Source organism: Lynx rufus, unplaced genomic scaffold (genome assembly GCF_022079265.1).
Source record: "Lynx rufus isolate CCGP_SWC_20201006 ecotype Redwood Valley unplaced genomic scaffold, mLynRuf1.p SCAF_4, whole genome shotgun sequence".
In the NCBI taxonomy this organism is placed as follows: domain Eukaryota; kingdom Metazoa; phylum Chordata; class Mammalia; order Carnivora; family Felidae; genus Lynx; species Lynx rufus.
Genome location: NW_025814856.1, coordinates 29,572,921 through 29,600,657, shown reverse-complemented (window position 1 = coordinate 29,600,657; position 27,737 = coordinate 29,572,921). Strand labels below are relative to the sequence as shown.

At 41.4% G+C, this 27,737-nt stretch overlaps 1 protein-coding gene across 13 annotated transcripts in view; it reads left to right on the top strand.

Moving 5' to 3' along the window:
* The window catches only part of CADPS (calcium dependent secretion activator), a 477,681-nt gene that overhangs the window by 345,788 nt on the left and 104,156 nt on the right, over positions 1–27,737 (top strand). For 6 of the 13 annotated variants that reach the window (XM_047095934.1, XM_047095929.1, XM_047095937.1 and 3 more), the window contains exons 15-18: positions 12,209–12,310; positions 14,047–14,110; positions 14,526–14,649; positions 18,924–18,944. In XM_047095934.1, coding sequence (XP_046951890.1) covers positions 12,209–12,310; positions 14,047–14,110; positions 14,526–14,649; positions 18,924–18,944 — 311 coding nt within the window. Of the gene's footprint in view, positions 1–12,208; positions 12,311–14,046; positions 14,111–14,525; positions 14,650–16,984; positions 17,054–17,924; positions 17,943–18,923; positions 18,945–27,737 lie in introns of all 13 variants that reach the window. The other 7 variants (XM_047095935.1, XM_047095936.1, XM_047095938.1 and 4 more) reach the window with 3 other exon arrangements.

Here is a 27,737-nt window from a genome sequence, read left to right as displayed (position 1 = left end):
ATCAGCAATTAACAAATCCATAATGCCAACCGCCCCAATCCAAAGTAAGCTGCATAGATTAATGAGTCTGCAAGCAGATGTAAGAGAGCACGAGTTCTAAAAATCTTTGAAAACATGTCCCAGGATTCTTTTGGGAGAGGTATCTGGAGCCACAGTGCTGCCTGTGTGCAGAGACTGTGTGATCCCTTGGGTTAGATCTGAAGTACTGAACAATCCGGTTAGCTCATTTTTCTCCTCTGTTGCCCCACCAGTGTCCCTAAGGCAGTGAGTAATTCCATCCATCCAGCTTCCCCAAGCAGAACCATGGGAGTTGTCCTTGCTTCCTCCTTCTCCCTCAGCACCTCACAAGGCTTCGGTTACTATGCCCTATCAATGCTTTTAGGTATCTCTTAAGCCCACCCACTTCTCCTTTTCTTCACTGCCACTACTGAGTTCAAGCGTCTATCTTCTCTCCTGTGGACCACAGCAACACCATGTCCAGTGTTGGTCCCTCACTCCCAAGCCATGTTGCATAATGTTTTCTTTCATTCCTTTTTTGTGAATGCCTACCTGGAAGCAAATCCATAATTTTTGCACATGTAAATGTCTCTTTTTAGCTCCAATCTCACCTTTCTATCCCTTCCTCCCTCTGTCTGTCACACATGTACACTCCTTATGATATTATATCTAGTGCTTTTTAACTCTCTGTCCCCAAAGGAGGGAGAGAGGACTGTGTAGCAGGGATAGTTCTGTTTTACCGACCTCTGAATATGGCACTTGAGTAGCAGGCAGGCGTGGATGGGGGATGACATTGGCCCCCACGTTATTGATATAATGTTACACACTTACACATGACATTAGTGTACTCAGATATATGTGGCTCGTCGCCCTTCCAGTTTTGAGCAGGTGTTGGCCTTGCATGTAACTGAGTCATGCTCTCTAAATTCTAAAGCAGCAGCTTCACCAAGTGGAAGTACTTGTAAGAGAAGGGGTGGGAGGAAATCCAAACACATTTCAAGTAAAAGTCTGCACCCCAAGGAGGAATTCTTTTTAGATTATTCTAAATTCTAACCCATGTGACTCCATTCCTAAAGGAAAGTTTCCCCGTGAGAAGAGCAGATTTTCCAACTCAGACATAAAATCTTGTAAAATGTGTTGAATTAACTCCCATCAGAGCAATCTTTCTGTCCCCTGGCAAACCGTCAAGTAATATGAATTTCCCTTCTAAAATTTCAGCGTGTGTCCTCATCCTATGTTCGATGAATTCATTGGAGCAAAAGCATATTTTCAGATGTCACATACTTTCCAGGATGGGTGTGATACCAAAACGCCACACGTTACTGGTCTGACCACTCAGAAGTCTATACATAGGGAGTTGAGGATAGAATCCAAAGCCTAATTGTCTATGTTTGTCTAGAAACAAAGAAACCCATCTCTTCTCTTATTCCTCAAAGAGAAAAATCTATGTGGTACCAATTTTGGAAATTGGTCCCTCTCTGGGGTAAGAAATACATGCTTTCCTCCAAAGCATATATTTTATATGACTTCTGTAGTCACTTCGTGGGTTCTCCCTTCATTCAGCACCTGGACCATCCCCTTAACTAGTGTCCTTGTATCAATAGCATCCATGTTCTTTGAGATTTGATCCGTAGAGAGAGACTTCAATCACCCCCATATTTATAGAGAGCAAAGATACTTTCTGATCTTTTTGGATTTTAGCTACATATTTAGAAAAACAGAAAACAAGTCAGAGAAGATCTCACTGATAAATTTTTGCCCCCTCCAACCCTTTTTTTAAAAATTAATAATACCCAACCTCAAGAAGCTTCAATGCCTTCAATTGTAAGGTTGTAGAAACTGCTTGTTATTGCTTCCTATCTTAGTCTTTGTGATACAAACACTTTGATATATTTGTTTTAGCAGCGTGTCTGAGCCCCAGGGCATCAGGGCATAATTAGAAAAGGGGCTTGGGCTGGAGGGAGAGGGGAGGAGAGGGAAAGGCTGGGCTTTCATAATGAAGCAGTGACTATTGGATGTGAGAGTCCTAATTACAGTGTATAATTAACCTAGAGATTATACAAGCCATCCAGATGAGCAAGCAGGGATGTCTTCTTTTGAGATGATAATGCTTTGGTGTTATCTTGAATTTGTAGTTACTAGTCGCTTGAAAGAGACAAAAGAAAATATTCCGCTCTTGGATTAAATTCAAAGGTATCATTCTAAAAGTTGTAAGGATAAAGAGTTGCTAGGGGAAATCCGTTTCAAAAGAGAGAGAGGTTAAGAGAGTGTTTTGGTCTACATGTTCTATTTAGGGAGCATTGCAAGAACCATCTAAGATACTCTGTCCCACTCTGGCCCTTTAAGCTCTCATGTTTCTGGGCTGGAACAATTTAGTAGCAAGTAGGATTCAGTTATCATGCTTGTTTAAGGACATTTTCAGGGATCCATAATGCGGTCTGCAGGCATGCATCCATTTGGAGAGAGAGAATATATCATGTTTACGGTGCCTGCACCAGCATATGTGGACATTTGCATTTGGAGAGAAAGTATATTCCCACTTCAGCTGGAGTTTTACCCCTTGTTGGTAGTGATTGGAGCTTAAAGCTGGCTGTATGCAGAGAAGTGGACCAGACCCTCTTCTGTCTTTTGAACCCATACATATTCTCTCACACCTGGGTTCTACACTTGATCACTAAACAGATGCAATACCAGAACACATCCCTCGCTGTAAGCTTTGAATGAATCTAGTCCTCTGACCGTCTTGAAAAGATAGCTCAGCTTCCAAACAAGGGTTTTGCGGCCGAGCTTTCAACACAATGTGGAGAACTGTACCAGCAGGGTGACAAGATGCTAGGAATCTGTGTGCTTACCTGGGTGTGGGGGGACAATTGAACGATCCAAGGAGATGAGGTCACTTTCACGAAACACATTGCCGCTTGATTTCTTTGACTGGATTCTTCGCACCTAATTTCAAATCTCAAAATAAAACGTTTCACATGAAAAGCCTAGTTCTTAATCATATGAGATCCCTCCTATAAAAGTCATCCATTAACAAGGTCTAGCTCCGAAGCATTTGGGGAGAGGGAGAACAATGTGCGTAACTAGTAACTTGAAAGACGGGTGGCTGGGTTGTGGTAGTTTCAGTCTGACAAAAAAAAAAAAAAAAAAGACACAACTCTAGATAAATTATTATTTGTGACATGGCTCAAGATGGGCGAGTGTGAGGAGAGTGAAGGTGACAGAACTGGTACTGACCACGGTGACAAGGACTTGAAGAGCAGCCGACGTGACATCTTTCCTGTCGTGCAGCCGAAAATGTCAACTTTGTGAAGGACAGTGAGAAAATGGTTTGCCGAAAACTTGAAAGGTGGATTCCGGAGATGCCCGTTGTGTCAGAAGTGATATAGTCTGTTGTGGCCAGAGAGACCTACTTCTGGTGGCAGTGGTGGCCTGCAGGTGGGACAGCTTCCTGTCCCTCGTGGGGTTCCAAAAATGACTGCACTGGACCTGCACCTTGTCTCAAGTTTGCAGGGTCATGATATACTAGAAGTGAGTTGTTAGCCAGTGTGCAGTTAGGTGGACCCGGAGGCCCAGGACCACATTTCCTTGTTGCTGTGTGTGTGTGTGTGTGTGTGTGTGTGTGTGTGTGTGTGTGAGAGAGAGAGAGAGAGAGAGAGAGAGAGAGAGAGAGAGAGAGAGAGAGAGAGAGATTCTCAAGCTAGGTTCAAAGGCATCGGACGATTTTACTATATGATGTGCATATCCCCTCCTTCTAGGAAAAAGGAGATAGTGCTTTATGAACTCACATCAGTATAAGTAATAAAAACTAAGTCTGGATCCTCTCCATTTTTGAGGTGAAAACTGGAGTCAAGGAAGCTACAGAGGGGCGCCTGGGTGGCCCAGTCGGTGAAGCGTCCGACTTCGGCTCAGGTCATGATCTCGCGGTCCGTGAGTTCAAGCCCCGCGTCGGGCTCTGTGCTGACCGCTCGGAGCCTGGAACCTACTTCGGATTCTGTGTCTCCCTCTCTCTCTCCCCTCCCCCACTCGCACTCAAAAATAAATAAACATTAAAAAAAAAAAGGAAGCTGCGGAAAGGTAGGAAACAGGACAAAAGCAGTTCTCAATCCTTGACAGCACATTAGGATAACCTGGGGATGTCTACATCCCCCTGCAGGTGAATTGAATCAGAGTTTGAGGATGAGACTGTCAAAGCTGTCACATGGTTCCAAAGTATAGGCAAAGATTAAGAACTACTGACCTGTGAGGACAGTCTGTCTGGTCAGGGCACAGCTGCTGGGGTGAGCCAATTCCACCTGTTTCTTCTATCTTTGTGTTATTTACTCAACATAAAGGTTCCAGAAAAGTGTGTCTAGTTGACTGAGCTTAGGTCATAGTCCAGCTTAGACACACAGTGTCCATAAAAGGGGGGGACTGGCTTGTGGGAAGGCCCTCAGTATATAAACAGCAGGAAACAGGACCCCAGTTTACTCTTCCCCCCAAGGGTATGCGCGGTGTGGGCAAGGTCATTCTTCCGAAGGACATTCAGGTGTTAAGAAGTGACTGTGGGTGCTAAGAAGCCAAAAACCAAGAAGGCAGGAAAGGCACCCTTCAGGACACAGAAGAATGGGAAATTCAGGGTTCCTAAACACATGTTCTGAGTAAAGACACATCTCAGCCTGGGATTTGCTCGTTTGGAATTTAAAATCCAGCTTTATCTCTCTTCTCTCATTCTTTGTGACTCCTTAAGTGTTAAAAGTATGGAGAAAGGAACACCATGCAGAGCCAGTTTTATGACAATTATAGAATCACCTCCAAATGTTTCCAGAAAAGAAACACACACACACACACACACACACACACACACACACACACACACACACAAGCAGGGCTTCTGAGAGACACCAATACAGTTCCTCTACTTATTTTGCAACCAGCACTGCCTGGGATGGCACTTTGAAATAGCACATACACCACTTCTAGAAGGGATCGTAGCTTTATAAGTGGACCCTCTTGCTTGGAGAAGATCTCTGGTTCCAGATTGACTCCAATCCAAAGGAATTGAGGAATCCTGAATCAAACCTACCCTTTCAACCACTGGAAGAGCCACCCACAAGATATTTTCTTGATCTAAAGCAGAGATTCTCGAAGTGGGCTCCTTGGACCAGCAGCATCAGAGAACTTGTTAGAAAACAAACTCTCAGCCCCATTCTCCAGGTAATCTGAGGCATGCTCAGGTTTGAGGACCACTACTCTAGGCAAAGTATTTTATTGCTTCTCTGAAAACAGTGTTCCCTAAAATATTGAGCCAGGATTTTCCGTTAGTAGCTCCATAGAAATCTGGGAAATTGGGTGGGGCAGAGGGGAAAGTGGGTGATGGGCATTGAGGAGGGCACTTGTTGGGATGAGCACTGGGTGTTGTATGGAAACCAATTTGACAATAAATTATACTAAAAAATCTTTTTAAATAAAAAAATAAGAAATTTGTGAGAAATCAAATTAGCTATGTCCTAGCTGAGGAGATTATAGGGAACCCATTACACTGAATTCTGGCCATGCTGAAAACAGCTGACCAATGTCTAGTTAATGTGTGTTTAGGGATTGGGTCCCTACTGTGCTCATGAATTCCTTAGACCATGTTATCTATGGAATATCTTATCTTGTCCTCCATCCTGGTTTAGGCATCTGCGCTTGTGTAGTCTTGGGAAGGCCTTGTTGTTTTGCATGGTTTCTATACTTCTTACTGGTCCGTACCGCTGTCATATTGTGCAATGTTTTTTCCCTATAATTTATGCCTAATAAATACGGGAGCTTGAGAGCAGTTTGGGGAGACTTCCCTTAGCCTCCCTCTCACCTCTCTTGACTTGTGGAGTCTTGAGTAACCCTTTCTGCTGTCCTTGGCTTTGCTGGACAAAGCCAAAAGCCGAACCCGCAATTGGTGACCCCAACGTGATAAGCCAAACCCACAACTGGTGACCCTGATGTGATAAGCCAAACCCATAGAAATCTAAGCCTGTATAATTCCCATTGACAAATTACAGGGAACAACAGAAAAGAAATTGGTACTTGACAAAATTTTCAAAAATAATGATATGAAGGGCACCTGGGTGGCTCAGTCAGTTGAGCATCTAACTCGATTTCGGCTCAGATCATGATCTCATGGTCCGTGAGTTTGAGCCCTTCCTGGGGCTCTGAGCTGGCAGTGTGGAGCCTGCTTGGGATTCTCTTTCTCTCTCTCTCTCTCTCTCTCTCTCTCTCTCTCTCTCTCTCTCCCCCTCTCTCTCTCTTTCTCTGCCCCTCCCTCACACTAGCTTGCTCTCAAAATAAACTTTAAAAAATGCTGTGAAATTAAACAAACAAAAAAGGATATTTTTACTTTTCAACTGATAGAGTTACCACCTGTGATCTTTAATAAATTGTATTATTCCTGCCTGTCTCTTCCTCAGTTTGTAAAATAACATCGTCTGTCCCCAGTACCATTTCAGAGCAATTCTGGCAGTTACAAAGAAATTTGCATTCGATGTCAAAATCACGACTTTTTAAATCACCTATTTTTGTTGGTCAATTCTGTACTATTTACCTTACAGACATAAACTTAGTTGCATTCATTTTAAGTTAAAACTATTTGCACTGATATAGGCAATTAAGAAGCAAATTTTTTTTTAATTTTTTTTTTCAACGTTTATTTATTTTTGGGACAGAGAGAGACAGAGCATGAACAGGGGAGGGGCAGAGAGAGAGGGAGCCACAGAATCGGAAACAGGCTCCAGGCTCTGAGCCATCAGCCCAGAGCCTGACGCGGGGCTCGAACTCCCGGACCGCGAGATCGTGACCTGGCTGAAGTCGGACGCTTAACCGACTGCGCCACCCAGGCGCCCCAAGAAGCAAATTTTTTATGTTGATTTATTTTAAGAGAGAGAGAGAGTGCAAATGGGGAAGGGGCAGAGAGAGAGAGAGAGAGAGAGAGAGAGAGAATCTCAAGCAGGCTCTGTGCTGACAGCCCCCGACACAGGGCTGGATCTCACAAAGTGTGAAATCATGTCCTGAGCCAAAATCAAGAGTCAGACACTTAATGGACTGAGCCACCCAAGGGCCCCAAGAAGCAAATTTAAGAAAAGACTACATTAATAATTTTTTGTCATTTACTTTTTTAGAATAGTGAGATTAATAGTGTTGAGAAAGTAGTCGGAGGTTGTCAGGGAATTGGAAGCTGCTGATACCTTAAATAATCACAACTGTGAATCATCAGAACAAAAGGGAAAGAAACATAATTGAATTTTATGTTTGTAATAATACCCTTTGTAGTGAGGATTAACTGAGAAGGCCAGACACACCCTCAATGCTTAGTTTTTATCATCTCAAACACAAATCTAAAAGTTACTTTCTTATTGCCTAATAATTTCCTTACAAGTCTTGCTGAGTGAGGAATGATTTTCTTCAGGAAGGTTTATCTCCTAAAAACAGCCACATGCATCTCTGGGCTTCCCATGTTAAATGATTTCCATGCTTTTTCCTGTGATCTGTAAGCCCCTTTCTGATTTGTAAATTATATTTTAATAGCGTTTATCTCTGGGCTAATCCCTGCTAAGAAACAAAATGCTTAAAATGGCTCCCACTTTCCCAAATCGAGTATGTGCACATGCCAATCAGATAAACTTGTTCAGTGCATTAGCGAGTTGTATTTTGTGTAAACAAAATCTAAATATAAAAACCACAGCTATAGAAAGTTGTAGATTATAAACATAAGAAGTTACTACACCAAAAAGCATCACCTATGTTTTGTGGAGGCCAATGAATTCACCCTGAGATGTAACTACAGATTCACATATGGGCAGATTTACATATGGACATTTCATATGTAAAAAATTTTAAATAGGGGCACCTGACTGTCTCAGTCAATAGAGCATACGACTCTTGACCTTGGGGTTTTAGGTTCACACCCTACATTGGGTGTAGATTACTGAAAAAAAATCTTGAAAAAAAATTTAAATAAACTTTGTAAATTGACATTTAGGATTTATCTAGAAAACATGAAAATAGGGGCGCCTGGGTGGCTCAGTTGGTTAAGCGTCCGACTTTAGCTCAGGTCACGATCTCGCGGTCCGTGAGTTCGAGCCCTGCGTCGGGCTCTGGGCTGATGGCTCAGAGCCTGGAGCCTGCTTCCGATTCTGTGTCTCCCTCTCTCTCTGTCCCTCCCCCATTCATGCTCTGTCTCTCTCTGTCTCAAAAATAAATAAACGTTAAAAAAATTAAAAAAAAAAAAAGAAAACATGAAAATAAAGACATAGTCATATTCCAACATCCTACCTGATATTTACCATTTGGCCTTCTTCAGGGCAGTTCAGGGGAGTGTGAAGAAATGGATTTCAGAGAATTTTACTGTTAAGGGGTGTTTTTAATAATGTGGGGGAGGGGAAGTTTTCTTGTTCTTTCTTTCTTTTTTTTTTTTTTCCAAGTGGGGAATTTTTAGTATTTATAAAGAAGGGAAGCTGACCAATTAACCCCTAACAGGAGGTACATTGCTGTCATTTGCCAAGTCTTTTGTGCAGTCAGACTGGTCTAGTATACAGGATTTTCCCAACTTATGCTGGATCCTTGAGAAGACCTATAAATAAGACCATTTGTTTGGTCTCAAGATGACTTCCCATTTGTAAACTGAAGAATGTTCCAGTAGAAGTTTCATGGTGACACGCCAATCTGCAAACTGGCTCAGCCAGTAGTCACAACAAGTCACTACGGGATCTGGGAAGCTGAAGTCTTTGAATGGGTCAGATTATCCCACATCTAATTTGGCACAGATAAATTTGGGCTATAAATATGCAGCTTCCTTTTGTATTTTCAACTTGAACAGTCCAAAGCAAATAGGAAAAATGTGTGGAAACCTGATGGCGATTTAGAAATATGAGAATACTGGGTTTAAACTGGAATGTACTTATATTTGCTAGGGTCCTTCTTGTTATTAAAATGACCAGTAGTGGGGCGCCTGGGTGGCTCAGTCGGTTGGGCGTCCGACTTCGGCTCAGGTCATGATCTCACAGCTCGTGAGTTCGAGCCCCGTGTCGGGCTCTGTGCTGACAGCTCAGAGCCTGGAGCCTGTTTCAGATTCTGTGTCTCCCTCTCTCTCTCTGACCCTCCCCTGTTCATCCTCTGTCTCTCTCTGTCTCAAAAGTAAATAAACGTTAAAAAAAAATTTTTAAAAAAATGACCAGTAGTTCACTAGCATGGAAACGCATCATATGTGGTTTGTTCTCTTTTCTCCCAGCTTTATTGAGATATTAACATGTAACCTGTGTAAGTTTAACCTGTGTAAGTTTAAGGTATCTAATGTGTTGATCATATATATATGTGTGTGTGTGTGTGTGTGTGTGTATATATATGTGTATATATATGTGTGTGTGTGTGTGTGTGTATATATATATATATATATATATATATATATAGTGAAATCACTATTATGACAAGGTTAATTAACACCTACATCCCCTCACATAATTATCATTTTTTAGTGTGGGCGATAACATTTAAGATCTCCTCTCTTAACAACTTTCAAGTATATAAATACAGTACCATTACTCATGTTATAGCTGGGAGTTTGTACCCTTTAGTTAACAGCTCCCTGTTTCTGCCAGCCCTTGGGCTCTGGCAACTACCATTCTATTCTGTATTCTTATGAGTACAACTTTTTCAGATTAGACATGTAAGTGAGAGCTTGAAGTTTCTGTCTTTCTCTGTCTGACTTATTTCACTTAGCGTAGTGCCTTCAAGTTCCATCCATGTCATCTCAAAAGGTAGGATTTCCTTTCTTTTATGGCTGAATAATATTCCATCATGTAAAAATAATTCCATCATATATATATTTATCCATGAATTCCTTTATCCATTCATCCATCAGTGGACGCTTGGGTTGTTTCCATATCTTGACTGTTGTGAATAATGTTGCAATGAACACGGGGGTGCAGATGTGTCTTCAAGAAAGTAATTTCCTTTCCTTCAGGTATATACCCAGATGTGGAATTACCAAATCATGTGATAGTACTATTTTTAATTTTTTGAGGAACCTCAATACTGTTTTCCACCGTGGCCACACCAGTTTACATTCCCACCAACAGTGCATAAGGGCTCCCTTTTCTCCACATCCTTGCCAACACTTGCTGTCTTTTCAATACTAGCCATTGTGAGGTGATACTGCATTGTGATTTTGATTTGCATCTCCCTGATGACGAGTGATGTTTTTATGTATCTTTTGACCATTTGTATGTCTCCTTTGGAAGACTGTTCAAGTCCATTTGTCTATTCAAGTCCTCTGCCCATTTTTTAATTGAATGATTTGGTTTTTTCTATAGAATTTTATGACTTTTATATTTCTGTTGTCTATTATCAGATAGATGGTTTGGGAGTATATCCTCCCATTCCATAGGTTACCTTTATATTTTGCTGTGCAGAAATTTTTTAGCTTAATGTAGCCCCACTTGTCTATTTTTGCTTTTGTTGCTTCTACTTTTAGTGTCATATCCAAAAAAATTGTTGCCAAGGCCAATGTCAGAGAGCTTTTTCCCTATGCTTTCTTCTAGGATTTTTACGGGTTCAAGTCTTATAGTTAAGTCTTTAATCCATTTCGAGTTAATTTTGTGAGTGGTGCAACATAGGAGTCCAGTATCATTCTTTTGCATGTGAATATCCAGTTTTCCCCAACATCATTCATTGAAGAGACTATTCTTTCCCATTGTTCATCTTTGGCTCCCCTGTCTAAAATATCAGTTGGCCATACATGCAGGGATTACTTCTGGGTTCTCAGCTCTGTTCTCTTGGTCTGTGCATCTGTTTTCATGCCAGTACCATATTGTTTTGATTATTAAAGCTTTGTAATAAACTTTTAAGTCAGGAATTGCGACGTCTCCAACTTTGTTCTTTATTAGGATTATTTTGGCTCTTTGGGTCTTTTGTGGTTCCATACACACTTTAGGGTGGTTTTTTTTTTTTATTTTTGTAAAAAAAATGCCATTGGAATTTTGATAGGGATTGCGTTAAATCTGTAGATGGCTTGGGGTAGTTTGGACATTTTAACAATACTAATTTTTCCAATCCATGAATATAGGATATCTTTCCACTTATTTGTGTCTTCTTTAATTTCTTTCATCAATGTCTTTCACTTTCCCCAATGTCTTATAATTTGTTCTTCAGTTAATACATTAGTGCTTAAGAGAATCTGAACATCTGTAATATAAGCTAGATATTGAGTCACTTAGGAACATTTAACACCAAAAACGACAGATATTTACAAGGCACCTGTTTTTTCTAGAAGTTTGTGTGCGTAATTCAGGAGTCCCAAACTTAAGTGCCTACAAGAGAGATATTTAATACAATTGAGAGATGTGGACAGTTAACTGCCTGCCCCTGTTAAAAAGCTATTACTTGTTACTCACCAGTTAATGCCAGTTGTTCCAAATTTTCAAAAGAATTGTGTTGTAGAACTTTCCTAACTTTAAAAATTGCTGGCAAATTGGGGCACCTGGGTGGCTCAGTCGGTTAAGTGTCCAACTTCGGCTCAGGTCATGATCTCATGGTTCATGGGTTTGAGCCCCGCATCGGGCTCTGTGCTGACCATGTGCAGTCTGCTTGGGATTCTCTCTCTCTCTTCTCTCCCTCTCTCTCTCTCTCCCCCTCTCCCATACTCTATATAAATAAATAAACTTTAAAACATGCTGGCAAATAGAATCTGTATGGGATCCCCTCTCTCTCTCTCTCTCTCTCTCTCTCTCTCTCTGCTCCTCTCCCATACTCTAAGTAAATAAATACACTTTTAAAAATGCTGGCAAATAGAGCCTGCTTGGGATTCTCGCTCTCTCGCGTGCGCATGCTCTCTCTCTCTGCCCCCTCCCACACTCTAAATAAACAAGCGAACAAACTTTAAAAAAATGCTGGCAAATAGTTCAAAAATCTTAAGAAGCTATGAGCCAAACAAAAGGTCTAGAAACTGGACTTTCTGGCCACCAGTTTATACATTTTACCACTTCACAATAAATGAGCGACAGTACTACAAATGTCTCCAAAAGATAACCCCAGCATACCCCATGCCCTTTAGTAGCCACCTCTGAAAAGCAGGACTTCTCCTAAGGTCACATCGATCATTGTAATTGTTCTTCTGAAGTGGACAGTTTCCTCCTGCTAGAGATGTGATTTGACGATGTCAGTGTATGAGGTTCCCGTCACTTCATGACATGTCTTCTTTCAGGCCTGATGGAATCGGAACCGTGACTGTTGAAGAGAAGGAACGTTTTGAAGAAATCAAAGAGAGACTCCGAGTTCTGTTGGAAAATCAGATTACACATTTTAGGTAAGGATCTGGGGTCGAGGGGTTAATTAAGAGGGTGAGACTGGGGTGGGGCAAATAAAGGGCTTGACTTTCTAAAACTGTTAACCTGTCAGTGACACGTTGGATATTTAGAAATAACTGAATTGAGGGGCAGCTGGGTGGCTCAGTTGAGCATCTGACTCTTGGTTTCGGCTCAGGTCATGATCCCAGGGTTGTGGGATCGAGCCCCATGTCAGGAACATGGAGCCTGCTTGGGGTTCGTTCTCTCTCTCTCTCTCTCTCTCTCTCTCTCTCTCTTCTCTCTTCCTCTGCACCTGTCCCCCACTCCCTTGTGCTCTCCATCCCTCTAAGAAAACAAAAAAGGGTAACTGAATGGAAATGAAACCAATAGGACAGTGTTCCGCAATAGCCAGGAGACTTTGACATCTTCAGCTCATTGTACTTCCACTAAAAGAACAGAGCCCTCCTTTTGCAAGCTGACCCTGGTCATCAATCCATTTTTTACATCTCTGTTAAGAAGCTGAATGTGAAATTTCTACAAGGTTCCTAAACCCGTGAAAACTCCTGTGAATCAGATCACATGAACAGGGAAGGAAGGCAGTGGGATCCATATGAGAGTGTCCACCTTCTCTCTTACCTCAGAAACAGGGCTAGCCATCTACTAAGGGAAAGAAGGAAACTTAGATCTGCCTTGGCAGATTGACTCTACCCCGCGCCCTTGACACAGCGAGCAGGTCCAAGTCCAGCCTTGCACCACATAGCCCGCTTCTGCCTTGCAGCAAATTAGACATTTCTATCGCTGCACTGGTGCTTGTAGACTAGAGATCCTGAGATAGTAACTCAAAAATAGTAAGAACATTTATAATAATAAACTGATCCTTTTTCTTAAACATTTCCTAGGGGTCAAGATACAGGACTCACGGCTGGTTAGGCATTAACTCGATTTTTTATTCCCAGAGCAACTTTGTAAGGTCGCTGTCACAGTCTCAAATAAAAAGTAAACCAAAGCTGAGAGAGTTAAGGAACTTGCCCCAGACCACTCAGCTGGACACACGCCTAGGAGATAGTTTGAATTTAAGTAGCCTCTGCTGGTCCCTTGGTACCATGAGGAACAGTGGCTCAAAAGGCCTGTGACAGCCCCAAATAGTCAATGGAACTCTTAGGAGTACAGGACCTAGCTCTTTCTGTGCCATCAAAATCCTCTGGGATAAATTTTTATTGATTATTCGCTATATGCAAGATGTATTGCCAGTAACAAAAGACCCCATGACAATTAAAAACTGCAGTCAAAGAAGTACATCTAGCAAAAGCATGAATTTGCTCAAAATACACTCCTTCATTTCCTCTAGTAAAGCCTTTGGAGATTTGAGTAATTATGTTAGGATTTTAGCCTGTCTTAACTAATTTTTTTTTTTTTACTCCTGGTCTCTATAATAATATATAAGGTCACATGTGAGCTAACAAATGGTTTTCCTTCACAATAGAAATCTAAACAGAGCCTTATGCCATCACTCTAAATATTCTTTTCTGCTGCAGACACTTGCAGAGTCCCTCTTTAGTCATTATTCACACATACACATATATACATTATATACACACATATATGGTGTGAATTCAGATTAACATAACACAACGTGACAAAATAAAAAGCATTTTCTGTTCCTCAGAAAGAGTTGCTATAGGAATCAAATTGCAGCATACTTCATGCTGAAATGTAATGTATTTGGGCAACCTGAAGAATGTTCTCTGTTTTTTAGGTATTGCTTTCCATTCGGTCGACCTGAAGGGGCTTTAAAAGCTACTCTATCACTCTTGGAAAGGGTAAGAATGGAAGTAAAAGACAGATTACATATATATAGACATGAACATGATTGTAATGAAATATTATGGCTGAATGACCTAGTTTGTCATTTTTCAAGGCTTCACTTACCATTCATCAAATACCAGAATAAACGTGGGGAAACTGCCAAAATTCTAGATATTTTATCTCCAGACTCCCAAATAGTTAGCATATATTGAAGATATGTTCCTGGCCCTTCCTTGATTCATAGATGGGTTTTGCCATCCTAACTGTGCATTACAACTCTGTGTGTTCTGTTTAGCGATGGCTCTCAATCAGTATTAAGTCACAAGGAGGCATTCACAGCTCGTTTTAAACTTGAGCTCTTTAAGAAACATAAATGAGTAACACATTTGGTTGAACCATCTTAATAATCTTTTATTTTCCCACCTAAAGGTTTTGATGAAAGATATTGTTACCCCCGTACCACAAGAGGAGGTAAAAACAGTCATCCGGAAATGTCTAGAGCAGGCTGCTTTAGTCAACTACTCCCGGCTCTCAGAATATGCTAAAATCGAAGGTAAGGCTCCCTTCTGCCCCCAGTTACTTCTTTAAATTTTGGTATGCCTCCCTGGGGAAGAGTCTGTCTTTTCTAATGGGCACCAGAAAACAGTGGTCCATCTGAATATGTTAAATTGAAACCTGAAAGCACTTGAAATATGAAAGCTTCCTTGGCTGCGGCCAAATAAATGAATTAAGAACAGGGGCTCAGGCAGCAGTCTTTTGAGGGGAAGAATATGAATATAGGATGTTATCAGATAACGAAGGTCCTTTTGAGAGTCTGTGTCGGCATTAACTTTGCTCTGTGAGTAATGTTTTCCTAAGAAGAGGTTCTGTGGGACTGCTACCTTCTTTAAATAGAGGAAAACAAAGCACTTTGTTGTCCATTGTTGACAGCCTTGGAGGTAAAACGAGCATTGAACAAAACAACATCAAGATTTTTGCTTACTCTTTCTTGCCCCTTGAGAATATCTTGTCTTTGGGTAACATTTTCAAACCTGATGGCAGGTTGGTGTCCAGCTGTCTCTGATGGCTCCTGGTTTGCTTTAGATCTCATTCCTTCTTGTTGCTCCAGACCTAGGATGGTTGTTACCACTGCCCTCTCAAGTTTTAGGGAAGCAGGCACTGATGACCAAGTAATCACCCAAAAGGCACTTTGAGTAAACTCTACTTGAGAAGATATGGTTCTTTGGGACCTATTCATTTGCAAAGGTATTAATCACTTTTCATTGTTACCCTGTTGGCTGCTATAGGGTGATTTGAAAACCACACCCAACTTGACCAGTGGTGTAAGTGTATAAATGTGGAAGTTCTGTGTGCAAAACTCAGTGTGTCCGCATTCTGGAATCTGATGTTCTCTCACATGTGAAACACCTGACTAAAACCAGCAAATGCCCATTGTCTGCCTTCAGGACTTGACTGGGGGAAAAAAAAAAAGACCTAATCAACCACCAAAACCCTATCACTTACCCTGCCGAAGTCCTTGTTTCCTTAGAGAATTAGGTTAAGGTCATGTCAAACCGCAGTGTTCTGTACATTACATGTCCTCCCTCTCTCAATTTTGTCTGTCTGACAATGCAAATTGTGTACCAGTGGTAATGAATTCATTGCTATGCACCCAGGGAGAAACACTTAAGAATTGGGCACTAAAAGGATGTTTATCAACTCTTGACTTGGTAATGAGTGACAAAAATAGAGGAACAAGAAGATCATTAAAGGGCTATATTAGCAAATAATTGTTCTAGCATTTACCTTCCCAGGACATAATGATTGGTTGTATTTGGTAAAGTCAACCAGGTACCTAATAATTCTAGGCAAGGCCAGAGATGGGATGGGATCAAGAAACGTCCGGTCGCCATGGCTGCTGCCTCGTAGGCCTTGGTCTAGTTATTACTAGTCTTTCGGTAAGATCTGCTCTCTTCTTTCAGATAAATATATCCAAAAACAAACTTTAAGATCTGTAAGTAAAAATGCATTCATTTCCAAAGTAGATCAGCTGATCTGTAATTTCCTTTTGTGCCTCAATTCTTCTTGGTTGTGTTAATTATCTTTTGCACTGTGACTTTTAGGTCTGGGGATTCTTTGAAGAAACCAATCTTTTTTTTCCAACTCTCTTTTCAGAGAAGTACCTCATTCCACACTACCTGCTCTCTTCCGCTTCTCTCCTTCCTTGTCCGTGATTGGCTCAGCCACTTTTTGACATTACCTCTGCAAAAGTGGCTGTGACACCAATTTCAAAGCATGCTGGGATTGTTAATTCAGACAACCCAACATCCTCTGGCTGCATGTATCAGGTTTTCTTTCATGAACATAGTCCACCGTAGGTTGAGACATTGCAGCTTTGGAGATGCTACTACCAAACAACTTTCTTTTACGAGGTTCTGATCCTATGCTCAGAAAAGAAATCTTACGTTTTTACATTTGAGCCACAGCTTAGTCCCCTGAGAATTTGGGAATGAAGTTATAGTGATATCGCTGGAGACTATGTTTATGAAGAAATACCTCAAGAGCCTTAGATACTAAAGTCTGAAATCCTTAGTATCTTGGAGCCTTAAATCAATGAAATTCTGTTTCCCTTTACTCATGATGTTTTTGGTCATTGTACTCTTGCCAACAATTCTAAAGAGACGTGTAAAATCATGGTCACAATCTCTCTCGTGACTCACGGCATGCTGAATGGTTAATCCAGTAGATCTCCAATTTTGAAACTCCTTTTTTCTTTTATCCCGTGTTTATCCCAAAATACTCTGTGGCTATTTTCCTTTGAGCTAATGTAACGTATTCCTCTAACCTATGACCTTTAACCTCTTTACCTCTGACCTAAGCCTCTTGCATGCCCAAATCCTCTTTTATAGGGAAAAAGAGAGAAATGTATGAGCATCCTGTCTTCTGCTTGGCCTCCCAAGTGATGGATTTAACCATTCGTGAGTACCTACCGCCTCCTCGCCATGCTGTCTTCACTCTTTCCGTTTTCATTATTTCAAGAAAATCCAGATCCAAACCAACTCACTCTCCTTGCTTCAAGTTTTTTAGCATTGGCTTGTCTGTTGATTCTGTCTGTGAAACCCAGTGTGAGAAGTTCAGTCACTTTTTATCAGCCTCAAACAGGTTAGACAATTAAGCCATTTGTTTGTGATAAACTCAGATTTGTCCGTAAGTTTTTCAGTTATTCTCTGTCTGTGACCTGAATGCATTTTTACTTTGCTTGTGTGTAACCCCAATTTGTAAAGTGCTTGTCACTGGTACACAATCAAAAGGTAGCCGCTAGGCCGGGAACAATGCGTTAGGTGTCAGAAAAGGGATAGCTGAGGCAAAATCATGCCTTCCTTTCCATGTTGAAGATGTGAAACTATTACGGGTATAAGATCACACAAGGTGGTCCATCCTGTGTAAAAATTAGATCTTGTATGCCTCCTGTCTGTTCTCTCTCAAGCTGGGAAGCTTTTCCTTATTCTCTCGGGAGATTTTGACTTGTCCCTGTCCTCTAAGCTCTGGCTAGAACATTTGACTTAATTGTCACTTGGAGAGTTCGTGTATGTTTCATAGCTTGATTTCACATTAAACTTAATTTTACTAATTTTCTATTTGTGCAGCATTTTCCACCTCTGTGAAGGAGCCTTTTTTTGCTGGCCCCCACACTTCGGGGCGGTGGGAACCCAAGGGCAACCTTTTCCTTCCAATATCATGTATCACACACAAGTGGGGGGCATTTTGGTCCATTTGCTCATTAATCCTGCATATGTGTTCTTGTTTCTCTCTCTCTTCTCTCCTTGTTGTGCTCTCTCTTTCAAATAGAGAATCAAAAGGATGCAGGTGAACCAACTGTATATGCATTATAAACTGTCAGGACTGTGGAGTTATTATTGAGTTTCTGTTTTTGTTTTTGTTTTTTAAGAGCTCCTTAACGTATGAACTCCCAAAGACCGATGTGGAGTTGCGATGATACTTAAGGAGTTAATTTGTGCTGTCTAACTATATCTCTTGCACATTAGATGTTGACCTCTGTAGAGCAGAGTTTCCGTAAAGGCATAAGCTTTGAAGGAACAGAACTCTGGTTAGCTGCGGAGCTCCATTTCATCTTCGGTTTCAGGATTTCAGTGATTTGGCCTCACGTGCTTAAAAAAATACGTTACTGAACCAAACTACTCTTCCTCTTTGTTTTTCATTTCTTTTTTCTGTTCCCTTCCCTATTGAGAAGTTTGTGTTCTTTGATGAATGTTTATCAGCCAAGACGGAGAGGAGTTGTGTCCGTGTTGTTCTTGTATGTATCGTGTGGTGAGACAGGATGTGTGCAGAGGATGGCTGAGCGGGGGTTGTTGCTGGAAGGGTCGTGGGAGGACAGGTCTTAGCAAGTTCTCTGGCTTCGGAGATTTTCGTCTTGTTTGGTCCCCAAACATCTGAGCGTATTTTGAGGAAAGCTTTAACTTAAGACTTTTTAATAAATAAAGCTCATCTCTTTTTTTATATTTATTTATTTTATATTTGATTATTGTTCTTAAGTCGAAAAAATCCTCAAAAGGTAATGATCATGCAATCAACGCTAAACATATTTCATTGAATCTAAGTTGATTGGATCTCAGATCAACTCAGAAAGCGGTTTTGTGCACGTGCCAAGCCCCGCGCTGGCAATAGGTCTTTGAAGATTCACAAACCTGTGTTCAAGACACATGAGCCTTTCTCTCCCTGAAAGAGAAAGTATTCATCCATCCGTTCATTCATTCATTCATTCATCCATTCGTTCCACAAGTGCTTAGTGGGAGCCTACCATATGCCAGGTACAGTTGTGAAAGCCAGGGCCTAGTAAACAAGAGGGACGTAGCTGCTAACCTTACGGAGCATATGTGCAAATGGGCGTATAAGTGGAAATTACAAACTCAGTACACAGCAACACCGAGTAACAGAGTGACGTGCAAGAGCGCATTATCAGAAAACCATGGAAGTTCTCACAAGGGTGGTGAGCTTGAATACATCCTGAAAACTCAAGTAGAATCGGTGAAAGGAAGCCGGCATTGGCAAGTGGACAGGCATCCTAGATAGAGGGAATAATATGTGCAAATGCGTGAAACCGTACAGCTAATAAAAATAGCTAATCCTTAAAAAAGTAGCTAATCCTTATTCCATGTGTATTATGTGCCAGGTATGACCATAAGTGCTTTTTTATGTATTCATTCATTTAATCTTCAAAATCCCCTTATGAAGGAGATCCTACTATCATTCCCATTTTGGAGATGAGCAATCTGAAACACAGGTTAGATAACACACCTGTTGTCACCTGTCAGTGATAGAGCCAGAATCCGAGGCCAGACGTCACACTCTTAAATGTTGTGTAATTCAGTGTGATTGCTAAGCAAGGTGAAATCATAGCAGTAATGGGTGAAAGTTGTAATGTAGGCAGGAGGCACCATCTTAGTAATAGAGTTCAGACTGTATCTCATGGTCCAGAGGTTCCTAACCTAGAATCTATGCCAACGTTTATATGCATATGGGTTTTTCAAGGGACAAGATCCACAGCTCTCACTTCCAAAGGTGAAAGCTTTTTAAGCAAGGGGGGCAGCTTGGCAATTTGAACTCCGTAAAAATCATACTGCCCATACAGTGATGGGCGGAAAGGACTGGGTAGCAGCAAGAGAATAAAACGAGACCTAAAAAGAGTTAAGGTCTTGGGGCACCTGGGTGGCTCAGTCGGTTAAGCGGCCGACTTCGGCTCAGGTTATGATCTCGCGGTCCGTGAGTTTGAGTTCCGCGTCAGGCTGTGTGCTGACAGCTCAGATCCTGGAGTCTGTTTCAGATTCTGTGTCTCCCTCTCTCTGACCCTCCCTCGTTCATGCTCTGTCTCTCTCTGTCTCAAAAATAAATAAACGTTAAAAAAAATAAAAATAAAAATAAGAAGAGTTAAGGTCAAAGCAGAGATGGGTTTGAAGCTTGGTATGTCCAAGGCCTCTTCTAGGCAAAACAGACCTAAATCACAATCATCGCTGTAATTGTTTCCTTCCTGATCTTTAAATCTTTTTTCTTATCCTTCCCCTCCCTCTTCAGGCTCCCGAGAGGGAAAAAGCACAAACACGCAGATTTGCAAAGCCAACCAACAGAGGTGGCTGGGCACAGCTGGCGTCACCTATGTAAACTGGGGTGGACAGGTACAGAGTCCTTCAGTCAGGCTGTGCCTCAGTAGGCTACGGGACTCTGCACATGGCATTTCGGTGGGCTTATGCTTTCTGTCTGGTGGCATTATTAGAAATTAAATGTGCTATTTAATTACAGTATCTTAAAAAAAAAAACATGTAAAAGGCTGCTACTCTATAAAAGAAAAGCTGTGACTCCTGCAAATGAATTCTATCATTTTAAATACATTTCATTTAAACCGTCACACATTCTGAACCCAGCAAGCTCTGAGAAAGTCTACACTACTATTGGTGTTTTGCCTCAGTTCTTGGCTAAATACTTGCATAATTTTCTGAGCATCATAAGGATTCTACTGGAACTCGAAATAAAACAATTTTTCCTGCAAATATGCCAAGGATTTATAAAATTAGATAGATAGATGATAGATAGATAATTCAGTCTGTCCCTTAGTCCTATAAATAAGGCTTTATTATTACCCCTTTTATGGATTCAGAGAGGATAAGTGACGTTCTCAAGCAGGAATTGAACTCAGATCTTTCTAAATTCAAACACCATCCCCTTTTTGTTTTTTCTACCATGCAGCCCTTTCAACTGGGACAATCTCCATTCATTCAGTGGCCAAGTTCAAAAGTATCTACAACTTTTGATCCAGGAAGACCACAAAACACACACAAACAAACAAAAAACAAGAGGACCCCTTTCTGGGATTAGATCATTGCCCACCTCCTTTCATTGGGAAGTCTTCCTGAGGGCAGTTGAGATGCCCTAAGATTGCCAAAGAAATGAGGACTTGTTTTTGTCTGCAACTGACAGAAACCTGCTAGAGCAGGCCAAATGCATCCAAAGGATGGCCAAGCAGATTCTGTAGGGTTGAGATTCTGTATCTTTTCCTATCTCCAGTCAAACTTCCTATAGGTCCAAGGTCCTGTACATATTCAGGAGCCCCCACCCCACCACTGGGCTGTTTTATCTGTCAGCCAAGAGATAATGGCCCCACCCACAATCCATTAAGTGGCCTGAGTTTTTTTTTTTTTAAGTTTATTTATTTTGAGAGGGAGACAGAGACAGAGAGAGCAGGGGAGGGGCAGAGAGAGAGGGAGAGAGAAAATCCCAAGCAGGCCCCACGCCGCCAGCACAGACCCTGATGTGGAGCTCAAACTCACAAATGGTGAGTCATGACCTGAGCTAAAAGCAAGAGTTGATTGCTTAACGGGCTGAGCCACTTGAGGTGCCCCTAGTGGCAACATGACAGCTGATGCTGTCCAGCATTCTTTTATGTACATCTTTTATGTACAGCTCCAAAAAAAAACACTACTTCAGAACCAGCCTGAGCACTCAGGATTTGTTACACCAAAAAGTTAAATCACAATTTTGGTTCCTATGGGTTTTTTAATCTCTTTAGGCTTCATTTTTATTTTCTTTAAAAAAATTTTTTAATGTTTATTCATTTTTGAGAGAAAGGGAGAGAGAGAGTGAAGAGGGGAGGAGCAGAGAGAGAGGGAGACAGAATCAGAAGCAGGCTCCAGGCTCTGAGCTGTCAGCACAGAGCCTGATGTGGAGCTCGAACTTACAAGCTGCGAGATCATGATCTGAGCGGAAGTCGGACGCTCAACCGACCGAACCACCCAGGCGCCCCTCAGTTTTATTTTCTACAAAAGAGGCTGATGATGGTTCCTCCCCCCAGAGGGCTGTTGGAAAGATCAAAACACATATCCTAAATAAAGCATTTAGCACACTTCCTGGCACATAGTAAATATTCATTATATATATTAGCTGTCATTCTTTGTGTATTTTATTTAAAAGGAAACTTCTAAATCCAAATGTGTAGTGTAGACACATTATTTGGTTTCAGAAATGGGATATAAAACAGTGCTTCTCAAACTTCAGTATTCCCTGAAGATCTTGTTGAAACGCAGATTCCGACTTGGTAGGTCTCTGGTGGGACCTGGAAATCTGCATTTCGAACAAGCTCCTACTTGATGCTGAAGCTGCTGATCAGGGGATTGTGATTGGGATATCAATGGAATCTAGGGGGCAGCTGATTTATCATAAATGTCAAAATATCCTTTTATCATAAATGTCAAAATAAAACATTGCAGTATAGCTCTACATACATTTGTTAACTACTCACTAAGTTCCAGGAGCTCTGCCAGGCACCCGAGCAATGAGCAAAAGCAGTCATGGTCCCTAGCTGGAAGCCTATGATAAGGTAGAGAACACAGGCATATAACAAGTAATTCCATTCTGCTGACTATGGTAAAGGGAAACGTAAGGCACTGTTGCAGGAATGCAGCACACGGAGATTTTACCTAAGCCAGGGTCTTTGATGCATTCCCAGGAAGACATGTCCAGGAAGTCAAGGGCTGGTTCCCCAGGAAGAACTGTCTGGAGTATTCCCTGTCTTTGTTGAAGTGTTTACTTCTGTTGATCATCTTTTCAGATGCCCAACATTCTGCCCCAGTGAGCTTGTGATCATGTACATAAAGGCTTATTTTGGGACTGCATGAATATTTAATAGTACTATTGAATCAGGGTTCTTGCTATAGTAAGTGACACATAAACACACACACACACACACACACACACACACACACACACACGAAACAAAAGTAAAAAACTCAAAAAGCTTGAGTCAGAAAAGGGAATTCTTGCCCCACATAGCTAAGAAATGCCTGGACTCAGGAATAAAAAAATTTAGTGCGTTTTGATCTCTCCAACTGGTGACAGCCTTCTTCAATGTGAGTGGGAGTCACAATAGAAGGGGTTGAGACCAGCATGGTTATAGATAGCACCAGTTTTTTTTATCCTAGTGAATGACCCTAGAGGAAAAAGAATTTGCCTTTCCAGACAATTGTCTGACATTCCAGAGAAGGGCCTCATTGGCCCAGCTTGAGTGACATGTTCATCTCTCAGCCAATCCTATCGCCCAGGATGGTGTGGGGTGCTGTGGTTGGCCTGGCTTGGGTCACATGACTTCCTTTGTAGGACATTACTGGACATTCCCGCCAGAACCATGTGGAGTAAAGAGGCAGTTCTCCTGAGGAAGTTTACTGTACATAACAGAGTAACAGATGTCCACTACTGTGTCTATCCAGTTCATTTTTCTTAGGTGCAACTGTCCAGTCTTAAGGACAAAGCCTGATTTGGGGTACAAAGATACCAAGTTGGAGAAGAAACATATCATAATAACATTATTTCTTCTTTATTGATACAATGTAATTTAGGTAAAAATTACGTTACATTATCTTAAATCATTTTTAATTGCATCAAGACATCTGAAGTTGTTCTCTGGTTTGGAAGTTTCAGTTATGATGCTTACTATTCAGCAATTCAGTTTAGTATATTTGTTAAGTAACCAGAGGCTTTTGGTAAGAGATAGAGTTACTGTATAGTTTATATGCATTTGCAACTACAGAATCTTTGTTCTTCCATGAAAGCACTGCATTGGGCAGAATCCACTGAAGATTTCCTTCCAGCCATATTTGAGGACCTGCCCTGGGTTAGGCACTGCTTTAGCCCCTAGAAATACAGAATTCAATGGGATAGGGAGAGACTGATGTTGAATATAATTTGCTATTTTTAAGGGCCGTATGTGCTCAGTAGAGGTACCAGTAAAGGAGGTGGACCTTTGTTATGAAGGCAGGCAGTCTCTTTGTTATGACACATGAAAGTATAACTCTTGTTATGAAGGAATCTCATAAAGGCTTCTGAGCAGGAGTAGGACAGGCTCAGATACATGCTTTAGGAGGTCACTCTGGCTGCCGCATGGACAATGAACTTCAGAGGAGGAGAGGTACTGAAGGCAGGCTGGCAGTCTTTGGCGACAGTTGAGGTAGAGATGATGAGGTGAATTGCATGCCGATCCCCTTGGCAAGAGTGTGGGCACATGATGTTATACAGTGGGAGATAAAATCAGGAGATACTTTGGAGGTAGAATGGACTGGCCACGCCATCCTGTCCTTACAGGGGAGAGGCAAAATGGCTACAATGAAAAGAGTAGAGGAAATGATGCATGATTCACCCACCTCTTTACCACCATGTACTTCAAGCTGTGCTAGCGACGAAATCTTCTGAAAGGGAGTGATGAAGATGTAAGACATGAAACGTATTTAATGGGTAGCGTCACTGAAGAAATCATGTGGACTTGTGAACGTGTGTTCAATGTACGGTCCATGGAGCGATCATTTTAGAGAGGCAGGGTCCTCTGGAAAGCAGGACGCGTCTATCTGCTTATTCTGTTCCTACACTAGCTCTGGTCTCCCCAGCTCCCAAATCATAGCAAACTGCTACCCGCTAGTTATTTCCAGTGATAGCATAATACCACCACTGGCACCTGCACCAACACATCAATAGGCTGGAACTTGGTAGTAAGTGGGTTTTCCATCAACCATATCCATCTCTCATTTGATATTTCAGCGACTGGCAATGCATTCACTGGAAGCAGAAATGGTCAGGTTATTTAAGGGCTAATTGGAGCGTCTCTCTCTCCTGGATGCTTCTCTTCCTTGGCTTAGCTGAGCATGTGGAGGAATTGTCTTTTTGTTTTTCTGCAGTCACATTTAACTCTCTCTCTGGAAGCCAAGCAGATTTAATTGTGTAAACATGAGCAATGGTAATTGGGTAAATGAAGTTGGAAACCAAGGTATGATGTTTTTGTTTTGCTCTGTGAGGAAAAAAAAAATAGGGAGCTTGTTTTTCTCTGGTGGCAAACCTCACTGTCAGAATTCTGGACAGGCACTTGGCAAGAGGGAATCCCTTTACGAATTCTCATCAAGACCCACTGAGCTGAAATGTGTCTCTGCTCCCTCGGGCGTTATGGATCAGCCCAGGGACATTTCATTGTTCTATAAACCACCAGGTCAGGTATTTCTCTACATAGATTCAGCTACCTGGGGGAAAAGAGTAAGAAGTTACACACTCAGGTAACACACACTCATCGAAAGAGCCATGAGGGTGTGTTACCAGCGACGTACCTAACTTTCAGCACAGCTGGAGGTAGAAAACCAGATTTTAACAAAACTTTAAAATACGGAGTGGTTTTTCTTTTTCCTAAAGCAAGGATCCACAGTGGCCTTCCTTTAAATAGCTTTAATTCAAAACTGATTTTTTCCAAATCTGTTTATGCACAATCTTTTCCAAACAAAAGGTTTAAATAAGAGGAGAGACTGATAAATAATTTTTTTTAGTCCTGCCTTCAAAACATTGAGGTGGTCCCACGATCAAAAGACCTCATCAACTTCTGCTTTTAATAGATGGTTTCACCAGAATATTCTTATTTATCCTTATTTCTCATGTTTTTTATTAATGTTGCTAGCATTACATTTCCTATAAGCCTGAAGTAAAATTCATTTTCCCAGTTGAAAATTTAAGCAAACCCAGAAGCGCACTTGGCAATGGAGTATGTCCCCCTCACCGTGCAGATTGCTTTATAAATGAGGAACTATTAAAAAGGAGCAGGTCTAAGGTTAATGAGACACTCATTAAAGAGAGAGAATTGTAAAGCTGACAGTGCTCTGTGCCTGTATTGAAGGAGAGGCTATTGTTATAGGATGCTTGCTGTGCTGATATTGTAAACCACATGACAGATGGGTCAAGTGCTGATTACAGTATTCTAACATTTGGAATAGCAAGTAACATATTTGATAAGCTGGCAAGTTTTTATATATGATTCAACCCACAATATAAAAGCCACGAGAATTCCAAACTGAAAATAATTAAATGAGCTGGAAACAATCAGATACCACACATTTCCGTCCCCCCCCCCAAAAAAAAATGACAGATTTTGACATGTTGAAATTCCACAAAGGGAGCAAGAATATTCCCTACCTCACTGGAACTAATAATGGCCCTTCATCTGCTTTTGTAGAGCAATTCATTCCTGCCTCCTCACAGTGTCGGGGATAACAATAAACATTTGTAGGCACCTTAGGCTTTACAGAGATCTGTCCAGCATTGTTTCATTTGCTCTTAGCATCATCCCTGCGAGGTACATAAGAAAGATATTAACATTCGCAGTCTGCAGCTGAGGAAACTGAAGCACAGGGAGGTTTAAGTAGAAGGTGTAAGGTTGCCTAAGAAGGTTAGGAAGCATGTTGAAGGGGAGAAGCCAGATCTTCCAGCTGTGAACCCGTAAGTCTGATCGTTGGGAAAAGGAAGCAGCTGTTAACACAGAGGCGTTCTTCATTGAACAAAAGTGTATCTTCTCTCTGCCAATGATGCTGCCACCATCATTCATGTGTATCCGTCTGGATAAGGGCATCCAGTATTTGCATTCAGCCTCTGAGTGTCTCGGTAGGGTGGTGCTGGTGACGCTGGTAAGAGTCCCGTCCCTTGTCGCACAATGTCACGCCTCTGTAACGTTGCAGTGACTCCTAGAAAGGAGCAGCTCTCCATTTGTGTTTTATCACATTTGCTTGTTTGGTTGTTCTTTTCAGAGTTTGTCATCTTACTTGTCACCTTTGTAAAAAGTCACTTTGTCTCTTTACTTTTTTTACTGTCTCTCCTCACCTACCTGAGCAGCCCCCCCAGCGCCTCCTGGGCCTCCTCCACCCTCCCAAACGCAGACCAGCATGCTATCTCAGAGGCTCAAAGGCATGCCTAGGCCAAAACCAAGTACTGTAAACTTCTACCGTTATTGTACTCAGCAGCTTTCTAGCTTAGTTTGCTTTTCCGTTCATTTTTCTTCTGGAAATTTTGTTTCGGTTTGGAACACTGAGCTGCGTGCGGCTCCGGCTCTCGAGTGTGACACTGTAGGTTTTGAGACAGTCGAAAGAGAGCATTTATTTCCAAATGTCCACATTTTTTTTTTGTCTCTAGCTATGTCTGACATATGCAACATTTTCAAACCTCAATGTCAGCACAAAATAACATTGTTGCATAACATTTTGCATGACGATTTTTTTTTATATGTTATGAGCTTCAATTCTGTTGTATGAAATGTTTACTAAGTATATTGTAGTTCTAGTTGCCTTTCCTCAGTGCTCCAGCAGGTACACGATTGGGAGATAGGAATGTTGCAATACATCTCAAGACAGCGGAAGTGACAAAAAAAAAAAAAGTCACGTTTAAGCACAAATTTCTCCTTGACCTCTGCTGGGGGAGGGGGGAGGGAGGACGTGCTACAGGATTTTGCACAATATTTTCTTTAAAGACAACATCTTAGACAAGTTGTTTCCAGTACAGTTTTTGCCATTTAGCTAGTCAGTTAGCTACGCAAATGAAGAGGAAAATAGTATCTTGTCTCAGCAAAGTGGCTTGATCTACAGATAATGGAATTGCAGCTAATTAATAGTAAATGAAAATCTGCTCCATGGGTTAATTGGAAGATCAAGCATCCTAGATTAAAGGATCCTTAACCTGCTTATGTTAATGGTTGCCTGTTAAAGTAAAATTGCAAAAGGTTTTATTAAACATACTGTTTGTATATATACATCAGGCATACACATATCTGTGTACATGTGCACACACTTATAGAATGGCTGCATG